The 10,532-nt window shown below is 53.1% G+C and overlaps 2 protein-coding genes across 2 annotated transcripts; one reads left to right on the top strand and one right to left on the bottom strand.

The window, feature by feature from the left end:
* GUITHDRAFT_117240 (hypothetical protein) lies at positions 1-5,495 on the bottom strand (the record flags this gene model as incomplete). The annotated part of the gene is made up of 2 exons (XM_005823508.1): positions 1-828; positions 888-5,495. The coding sequence occupies 2 exons, from the start codon at positions 5,493-5,495 to the stop codon at positions 1-3; spliced, it is 5,436 nt and encodes a 1,811-aa protein (XP_005823565.1).
* A 2,425-nt stretch (positions 5,496-7,920) lies between these two features.
* On the top strand, positions 7,921-9,119 carry GUITHDRAFT_78807 (hypothetical protein; the record flags this gene model as incomplete). The annotated part of the gene is made up of 3 exons (XM_005823507.1): positions 7,921-8,007; positions 8,174-8,288; positions 8,338-9,119. 3 exons carry the CDS (start codon positions 7,921-7,923, stop codon positions 9,117-9,119), a joined length of 984 nt encoding a protein of 327 aa, XP_005823564.1.
* Positions 9,120-10,532: the final 1,413 nt, after the last annotated feature.

The raw sequence follows: 10,532 nt of genomic DNA, 5'->3' as shown, positions 1-10,532 counted from the left end.
TTAGTGGTCGAAGCTTCTTGCACATCGTGCAAATTTCCAGCGCCTAGGCTTTCGGTTCTTTCTCAAGGATTTCAGTTCGGCCAGTTCGTCTTTTGGGGTGCGCTCTAGTTTAAGACTTTGCATGCTTCCACATGAAGAGAGGAAATCGTCAGAATCCAGGATCTCGCCTGCAGCTATTATCTCACTTCGTCCCTCCTCGTCTTTCCCAATATTCCCAAGTATCCTCATCCCAGCTTTCTGTATCGATCCAACCCAAGGAAGGTGCTCGCACGTTTGGATCACATGGACAATCTGCTTCACCCCTTCCGCTGCCCGGATCTCCCTCCGCCCCTCCTTGACCTGCGAGACTTGTCTCAAAAGTTTGACCCAACTTTCCATCGCATGAGAGTTTGACTGTGGTCGGCATGTTCGCATGGCGGTCAACAACGCCTTGACCCCTCCCATTGCTATGAAGTCACACACTTGGCATTCTTCTTGCAGCAAGTTTAGTAGCAAAGACAGCGATTGACTCTGCACTTCGCGGTTGTAAATGAACTTGAACATCGCAGCCAAAGCACACTGAACACCTTCTGCTGCCCAAACATCCCTACTTCCTTCCTTTGAATTCGCAAAGATGCCAAGTGTTTCCAATCCTTGTGACAACCTCCTGTTTTCGGTATCATTGCTAATCTGATCTTGCAAGATTCTTGTACTGAGCACATACAGCGATTCTTGCCCCCCCCGGCGTCTGTTGGCCCCGCCTGAACCATATCCTGCATAGCTGTCATCACTGCATTCAACCCTCCTGCTTCCCGGATCTCTCTCCAGCCTTCCAGGGTGCTTGCAAGTCTTGCAAGCACCATCAGTCCTTTCTTCCATACCCGATCATCACTCAGATGGCGGATGACCGCAGCTACAGCTGACTTGAGTATAACAGCACGCTCAGGCTTCTTTTCCCACTTTGAGCTGGTCCCAAGCATACCATGGAACAAGGTAAGACCAGATTCCTGCACGTTTGCATCAGCCCCGTGCTCCTGCATCACACTTGCTACAATCTGCTCATCGCCGATGTCCTGCATGTCTGCTTCAGCACCATCGTTCTTCGTCGCAAGGCAGCTCAGAACTTTGAACATGTCCATATGGTTCTTTTTGGAATCACATGTTAAGGCTGACAGCACAGAGTTCACTCCCCCTGCTGCCTTGAACGCTCTTGCCATTTCCTCGATTCTCAACAACTCAAGAGGGAAATCAAACATCTCCATCGCAACCACTATGGCCTTGGCACCTCCTGCAGCCAGGAACTTCTTCCACCCATCCTTGTCCCACAGAATCTGTTTGATAAGCGTAAACCCTGGTCTACAAAGGCTCCCGTAAGTTACCATCTCCTTCACCAGCATCTTGAGCACTTTACATGAAAGGATCTCACTTCGCGCTTCGTCATCCAACCATAAGTTGGCCAACACTTGCAGCCCTAAATCCCAAAGTTGCTTGGTGGCGCATTCCAGAATGATATGAGATGTTGCCTTAATGCATCCTGCTTTACGGACCTCCCTTCGCGCCTGCCCTTCTGACGTCAACCAACTTAGTGTCGTCAAACATGCTCGTTTCAACTCTGAGCTTTCTTCACTTTTCCTCATGGCAGCCATCAATAACTCAAACGCTCCACATGTTATGAACTCCATCCCTCCACCATCAATTTCCTTCAAAACCATTTGTATTTGTTCAAACCCACTCGCCTGCACTTGGACATGTTCCTTATGCTCAATCATGGCAGCTATGATCGCCTCAAGCTTGACTACTGACTCGATCGTCTTCAAGCTATATTTGTTGGTGAACTTGAAGTGTGCTTCTGACTGACTTCTCTGATAGATCGCTATGAAGCCGAGGAGCATCAATAGCTCAGTCTTTTCGTCAACTCCCACATATTTCTGCTTGTGACTCAAGAATGATAGCAATACCTTGACCACTCCGGCTGCGAGCATCGCCCTCCTCCCCCCCTCCTCCTCTAACAAGCTCCTTATCACTTTCAGCCCCGTCGTGCGCACTTCCTCGTCATCCTTGTGCTCCTGCATGGCCTCCAAGACCGTCTTCTCTCCTCCCGCCGCAAGGACCTCTCTTCGACCTTGTTGCACTTGGGAGATCATCACGAGCACCTCCAGGGCGGCATGCAGGACTGGTGCGTCTGTCTTGCACGTGCGCATGGCATCCAAGACCACCTTCTCTCCTCCCGCCGCAAGAAACGCTTCTTTGCAATCTAAGTCCAACAGCAACGATTCGATCACCACAATACCGACCCGCTGACAAACATCGTCGTTCTTGTCCTCCCGCATGGCACATACTAACGCAACGATTTCGGCATTGTTGTGGTCATACTTTCCCTCCGATGTAAGGCTACCGATCAATGTAAAGATGATACGAATCTCTCCCCACTCGAACATGCGACGCCAGCGATGGTCTGACGGGCGCACATCATCCAAAAAGAGAAGGATTTTCGTCAAGCCTCCAGCTGCTCGGATTTCCTTGCATCCGTCTTCATTCTCTGAGATCGTTAAGAGCACTTCAAGACCTTTTGTCTTCAAACTCCAATTGATTGATTCATTGCTGCAAATAGATAAAATTGTCTGAATCCCACCAGCCGCTCGGATCTTGTACCGTCCCTTTTCTTCGTGTGAAATCTGTCCCAGCAGTTCCATCCCCCTGTCGAACAGATCTCCACAATCCCAGGTATTGCTCAGCCCGTTCATGGCATCTACGATGGCCTCCACTACTCCTGCCTCCAATAACTCCAACAATTCCTCCTGCCCCTTCATGATATGTGATTTCAGGAATATCAGACCGTTGCAAACTGACGTGTTCTTTCGAAACTCTAACACCACTGCCTCTGGCCCATCCCTCTTCAGCAATTCTCGTTCCTTAGAACTCTCCGTGCACTCCATTCCTGCCTCCTGTACGCTCAAGTCCTCCCAGGCACTCCCCAGGATTGACTTCACTAGCTCGACCACTCCGGCTGCGAGCATCGCCCTCCTCCCCCCCTCCTCCTCTAACAAGCTCCTTATCACTTTCAGCCCCGTCGTGCGCACTTCCTCGTCATCCTTGTGCTCCTGCATGGCCTCCAAGACCGTCTTCTCTCCTCCCGCCGCAAGGACCTCTCTTCGACCTTGTTGCACTTGGGAGATCATCACGAGCACCTCCAGGGCGGCATGCAGGACTGGTGCGTCTGTCTTGCACGTGCGCATGGCATCCAAGACCGCCTTCTCTCCTCCCGCCGCAAGAACCTCTCTTCTCCCTTCATCATCCTGCATGACACCTGCCAGCACAACCAATGCGGTTTCTTGTAAACTCAGATTGGCAGCATGCTTCCTCATGGCGCCAATGGCTGCATCGACGCATCCTGCAGCTCGGATCTCCCTCCTCATCTCTATTGCCTCGTTCTCATCGTCGTAGCCGTGCCTGTCCCACATTTTAATGGTGAGCGTGGCATGGTAGAGGAGGTCACAGACAAGTTCAAGCCCCGCTTCTTGTATCCACTCATCTTGTATGTGATGATGCATGGCTGCAAATACCGCATCGAGCCCCTGCATGCTACTCATCGTCATCAAGCTCTCCATTCCGGCTCTCTGCACGCTCAAGTCCTCCTGGTGCCCTCGCATAGCCCCCGTGACCGCTTCGACACTCTTGTTGGGCCCATGGACCTTGTCCGTTGCAAGGCAGCTGAGTACCGCTAAGGCCTGATCACGAGCGCAACTATTTTCTCTGAACTTGAGAGTTGACTTCACCAGCTCGACCACTCCGGCTGCGAGCATCGCCCTCCTCCCCTCCTCCTCCTCTAACAAGCTCCTTATCACTTTCAGCCCCGTCGTGCGCACTTCCTCGTCATCCTTGTGCTCCTGCATGGCCTCCAAGACCGCCTTCTCTCCTCCCGCCGCAAGGACCTCTCTTCGACCTTGTTGCACTTGGGAGATCATCACGAGCACCTCCAGGGCGGCATGCAGGACTGGTGCGTCTGTCTTGCACGTGCGCATGGCATCCAAGACCGCCTTCTCTCCTCCCGCCGCAAGAACCTCTCTTCTCCCTTCATCATCCTGCATGACACCTGCCAGCACAACCAATGCGGTTTCTTGTAAACTCAGATTGGCAGCATGCTTCCTCATGGCGCCAATGGCTGCATCGACGCATCCTGCAGCTCGGATCTCCCTCCTCATCTCTATTGCCTCGTTCTCATCGTCGTAGCCGTGCCTGTCCCACATTTTAATGGTGAGCGTGGCATGGTAGAGGAGGTCACAGACAAGTTCAAGCCCCGCTTCTTGTATCCACTCATCTTGTATGTGATGATGCATGGCTGCAAATACCGCATCGAGCCCCTGCATGCTACTCATCGTCATCAAGCTCTCCATTCCGGCTCTCTGCACGCTCAAGTCCTCCTGGTGCCCTCGCATAGCCCCCGTGACCGCTTCGACACTCTTGTTGGGCCCATGGACCTTGTCCGTTGCAAGGCAGCTGAGTACCGCTAAGGCCTGATCACGAGCGCAACTATTTTCTCTGAACTTGAGAGTTGACTTCACCAGCTCGACCACTCCGGCTGCGAGCATCGCCCTCCTCCCCTCCTCCTCCTCTAACAAGCTCCTTATCACTTTCAGCCCCGTCGTGCGCACTTCCTCGTCATCCTTGTGCTCCTGCATGGCCTCCAAGACCGCCTTCTCTCCTCCCGCCGCAAGGACCTCTCTTCGACCTTGTTGCACTTGGGAGATCATCACGAGCACCTCCAGGGCGGCATGCAGGACTGGTGCGTCTGTCTTGCACGTGCGCATGGCATCCAAGACCGCCTTCTCTCCTCCCGCCGCAAGAACCTCTCTTCTCCCTTCATCATCCTGCATGACACCTGCCAGCACAACCAATGCGGTTTCTTGTAAACTCAGATTGGCAGCATGCTTCCTCATGGCGCCAATGGCTGCATCGACGCATCCTGCAGCTCGGATCTCCCTCCTCATCTCAATCTTGTTCTCATCGCCGTAACTGTGCCTGCAGTGATTCATCGCATGGTCGAGGAGGCCCCGGACAACTTCGAACCCGGCTTCTTGAAGCCAGTTATCTTGCTCGTGCTCCCGAATCGCCATTATCACCGCTTCAAATCCTGCTTTGGATCTAAACATCTTTACTGTTTCATCTTCCCATGAAATCTTTCCCAGTATTCTCAGCCCTGCCTGCTGTATTCTTTTATCTCGATATTCTGCCATGGCTGCCAGCGTATCTCGCATCATCGTGTCTGGTACAATTCCGTTAACTGCTACTCTGGAGCCGAAGAGGAGCCGCATGCTTCTTGGAACGTTTCTATAAAGGTCATGCAGTGCCGCCTCGACTTCTGCGGATCCTCGACCTCCTTTGTCTGTATCCTCGTGTGCTGGTAACTCGCGGTAGTCATTACCTGAGCGATCCCTCCCACGGATCTTCTTCCTTGGTCGTTCGGAATTATCGATGGGTTCCTGCACGTGCAAGCACAAGGGTTCAGCAAGAGACATCCTTTGAAATCCGAGCTTACCATGAGACAATATCAACCAGAGCGATTTGACCTCGAAGAGCAACAAACCTTTCAAACAACAGGCTTATCACATGATCACAGGAGCCGAGTCCAACAAGCAGCTACCCCTCTACACACACACACCCTGATCTCTATATCTCTTCTCTTCCCTTTGCTATTGAAACAACCACAAGGTAACAGCGGAGGCCTCAAGCCATTTCCTAGCTGCGAGCCGCGCCTCGCGTGTCCTTGATTTGCCAACAGCCGCTTCCTAGCTACGAGGCATGTCACTGAGGCGGGCCGGTAATTTCCCAATTTAGATCAAGTTTCACTGCCGTAGACTAGGCCTGACCGGACCGGCGCCGCGGGCCGGGCCGAGCTTCGGAACTGGGCCGGCCCGGCCCGGACGGCGCCGCGGGCCCAAGTCACCCGATGCACCGTCCGGACGGACCGGCGGGGGCACTCCGAGGCTCGACTCAGAGTCGGACCCGCCGGGGCCGCCGGTGACTGATCGGACGGTGCCCGGCTGTGGCCGGTGGTGTGAGTCACTGAGTCAACCGTGACTGAGCCTCGGAGGCCGGGCTTCCCGGCGAGGAGTCACTCAGTAGTAAAGTTACAGTAGTAGCCTACTAGAAGTAGCCTAGTAGTGCCATCACTGTGTCACTCCGAGGCCGCGCTCCCTGCCAGAGTGAGGCTCCGATCCGTGGCAGTCGGCCCGCCGCCGCCCGGGCGCCCGGCCAGTGGCCGTATTCAACGGTCCTTGTACCGTATCGTACAGATTTTTCAACTTGAAACATTATTGAGTAAACATAGGGATGCAGCCATGCCGCGTGCAAAATCCATTGGTAGACCCCACCCCACCCCGAGCTACACCTTGAATGATGGTCGTATCCGCCCTCGGGAATATTCCATAAAGTTCATGAAATAGAGTCTTTTCGGAGATATGATAGAAGAAATACCCCTGCTGTTCATACCTGTGAAATAGGTAGGGCTAGTGTCATCTACCAAAAAAAAAATGTACTGGTTCTAAGAATAGAGATTATTTGAATGAAAGAGTGCTTATTCAGTTTTCTTTTTTAGTCTGGTCAGCGGCCCCCAGTCGAGTACCCCTCTTTTCAGCCTACACCCCTAATCCGCCTGACAACGGAGGCCGGCACACCCCATGTGCCAGCTAGTACCAAAGATTGTTTGACCCCTATGTGACATGGACAAGTTTTCTCAATGTTATTCATAGTAAATATCGCATAAGCCTCTTTCATCTCCGTTTCAGGTAACACCCTATCAGATCTTCAAGTACCCCCACCACCTGTTTCTCCAGCCTTGTGAAAACACCCTCATTTTCCCTACATGTTGACCACCCCACCTACGATCTTTCCTCGTGAACCTAGGATGGTCCTATCACTGCTAGCCAATACCTACGAGCTACGACTCCCTGAAACCAGTGCTTTTAAGGTTGACCAATACCACCCCTATCAAGACATACCCTACATAGTTCTATCGGACCCATCAGTTTCCAAACAAGTTCAGTAAGAGTACCCCCTCATTTCATCACCCCACCCCCTGTTCAAACCTGTAATCGGGAATTAGAGCCCCCCACGCCACATACCACCCTGACCAGAACTTGCAACTCAAGCCTGTACCCCTACCCACTTATGTAATTGACCCTACCCTGCACCTGCAACTCATCCATTCGTTTTCCGGCTACTACAACAATGCATGCTACCCCACCCCACATTTAATCTCAAATTCATAGTATTGAGCACTGGTAGTCTCGTTGAAAACCACCCCCTGGAACATTATACCCTCCCCTGCCGCAAGAGAACCCCACCCTAGTCAACCAGGACCCACACCACTGATTAGAAACCAACGCCTCCTTCCTACACAAGCTCGAACTTGAGCGAGGAGGACGAGGAGGACGAGGAGGACGAGGAGTACAAGGAGGAGGACGAAGGAAGAAAGAATTCTACAAGAAAGACACACACTGCTCAGGAGAAGCTTGATTAATCTTGGACGCACATCTGAATCAGCCGTCGCATCCTGACCTGTCGGGCGGAGAGCCAAATTTTGAGATACACTCAATAGTCTGTACCGGATCAAGTCAGTTTGATCTATCCGGAGGGTCTAAAATCGATTGATACAGAAGGACTGCAAGCCTTTCTGACTCTGAAAGGTTTGGAGGAGGGATATTGAGCTTGTGAATGCTGAAAGCCGTCTGCTATCCTTCAACCACAACTTGTGTAAGAATGTTGGCCATGCTGGCTGCATTTTCCCCTGCACCATCCACTGCGTTTCTTGCTACCTCAGCGTGCAAATCATTTAGCGCCGTTGGAACGAGATGGATGAGCCTGTCTGCGCGCAGCGCAGCTTCGAGAGGCAGCTTTGCGACTACGGCCTCGCGAATCTCGAGAGGACTTGGATCGATGCAGATGAGAGGGACAGAGTCGGCGCATGGACAGCCACCTTGGCCGAGGATCGTGATCGTGAGCAGGAGGCATCTGCGGAAGAACAAGCAGGTGCTGTAGCGATCGCGCGCCGCCCTTGCCTCCTGCTTGTTCCCCATATTCTGCCTCTGCGTCTACTGCCCGCACGTTTGCCTTTGTGCTCAATTACATCGAGGCTTTCTCCTTGCCCCTCGACTTGTCTCAGTTGCTTCCTGTCTTGCTCACTGTGTCCTTGCAGGTTGACTTTGTCGGGGAGTACCACATCGATCTGCTTCAGAGGTATGGAGCTGTTCCCATCCTCATTCCCCGAACCCTGGCAACTACCCAGCAACTCGAAGCCTACCTGATTGGCGGTGAGGAGGGAGGAAATGACAAGTAACGGGATAATGATGTCTTGCCCAGGCATCGACGGAGTTCTGGTAGTGGAGGGAAACGATCTTGGAGCAGAGTATAAGCCGTACGGGAGCGAAGTGAGCATGCCGTCAGACAAGAAGGACGAGCTGCTGAACAAGCACCCGGGGGACATGGATATTGATAACGCCAAGGACGCGCTGGAGATGGAGCTAATCAGGAAGGAGGTCATCGGTAAGGGAGTGCCGTACCTTGGACTGTGCAGGGGGTCGCAGATGCTCAACGTTGCCATGGGTGGTACACTCTACTTCGACGTTGCGACCGAAGTTCAGACCAGCGTCAAGCACATCGACTACGACAACTACGATGGGTACCGGCACAAGATCGACGTCGTGCCCGAGACCCCGCTGGCGGGCTGGTTCGAGGAGCAGTACGAGGCTGCGGGGAGGAAGACGTTTGAGCTGCAGGTCAACAGCTACCACCATCAGGGCATCCGGACGCTGGCTGACAATCTTGAGCCCATGTGCTTCTGCCAGGACGGGCTGGTGGAGGGATACTACGACACGACCCAGCACGACCCAGCGCAGGGGAAGTACAGGGTCGGGCTGCAGTGGCATCCGGAAAGGATGCTGAGCGACTATGCCGGGTGCGCCAGGGTGTACCAGCACTTTGTGGAGGCGGCGGCTTCGCATCGCAGGCTGATCTTGGAGAGGGAGAAGAAGGTGACGAGGATGAAGATAGTAGGACAGGCGGTCGTGCATGTGAATCCTGCAAACAAGCATCATCATGTCAGGAGGGACCTGACCCTCAGGACAGACAGCAGGCACGAGTAGAGGGATTTGGTGGGAGGAAGGAAGGATGATGTTGGACTGGTGCTTGTTTGACTGTTTGTTTCTTTAGGATCTGTTGCTCTTGTTTTGTTTGCCCGTGTCTTCGTGTCTTGTTTGTTTCTTTATTACTAATACAATCTTGATCTTAAAAACGACAATTGCAATCCCGCGGTCAAGTTATGATTCTTGTACTCTTGCTCAGTGCTTCATATCCAGAGCGTCATCTTCCAAACTCGTCTCTTTCTCTTCAACCCTCACTTTTCTACATTTGTTCCTGCATTTCATAGTCTGTTGGTTGAGGACGGCGCAGCATTTTCTCCTTGATAGCAAGGAGCGGGTTTCCTTTTCCAGGACGTCATACATGGCACACGCAATGGGAGGGCGCAAGGACGGAGGGTGCAGGAGCATGTATTTGCAGAGGAATCTTGAGGAGAGCTGAACTGCCAAGGAGACGAAGGAAAGGGAGGCGGGGAGGGAGGTCAGGGAGGTCAGGGAGATCAGCGAGGGAGCGAGGGAGCGGGGAAGGGAGGTCAAGGGAGCGAAGACGAAGAGTAGGCAGGAGAGGATGCGTTGGGACGTACCCGCTGTGAAGTTATGCCCTGGTTCTCGGACAGTGACAGTAGGAGGGAGATGTTGACCATGCAGCCATGCCGTCCACCCGAGGAAGCTGAACCGTTTTGTCAGAAGATGAAGTGGAGGAGGAAGACAGACAGGCGGAGAAGAGCAGCGAGGAGAAGAATACAGGTGAAGATGAGAACAAGGAAGGAGGGAAAAGAACGAGAGAAGAATGAAGGAGAAAGCGAAAAATCAAGATGAAGGAAACCGACAAAACAGAAGAAGGAAAGAGAGGCGATACAGCAGGAAACGCATGTAACAACAGCACATCAATTGAAGGGAAACTTGAAGTAAAGATCAATGAAACGAAACGATGACGTCAAGGAGACAAAGAACAAAAACATAGTTGTCAACAAGACAGTAACGCAAGGAAGGAGGGAGAACTCATTACATCTTCTGCTTCTGAAAGTTCTCACGCTGGCGGATCTGCTTCTGAATGTGCTTGCTGAACTCTGAGACTTGGCTGTCGCGCACCCACCAGCCCGCGGGCCAGACAGGAGTCGTCCTCCTCTTCTGTTGGATCCGCTAGTCAGCAGCAGGAGAAGCTACAGGAACAAGATCGTCACGTCGACGAGGAGGAGGATCCGGTCCAAAGCGCTGCAAGCTCTGCGAAGGTCGGGGGTCATGGAAGAGTAGAGGAAGAAAGGGAGAGAGGGACGGGAGGGAGGGAGGGAGGGAGGGAGGGAGGGAGGGAGGGAGGGAGGGAGGGAGGGAGGGAGGGAGGAGGAGGGAGGGAGGGAGGAGGAGGAGGAGGAGGAGGAGGAGGGAGGAGGAGGAGGAGGAGGAGGAGGAGGAGGAGGA

Source organism: Guillardia theta, assembly GCF_000315625.1.
Source record: "Guillardia theta CCMP2712 unplaced genomic scaffold GUITHscaffold_107, whole genome shotgun sequence".
In the NCBI taxonomy this organism is placed as follows: Eukaryota; class Cryptophyceae; order Pyrenomonadales; family Geminigeraceae; genus Guillardia; species Guillardia theta.
This window is presented reverse-complemented; position numbering and strand designations above follow the sequence as displayed.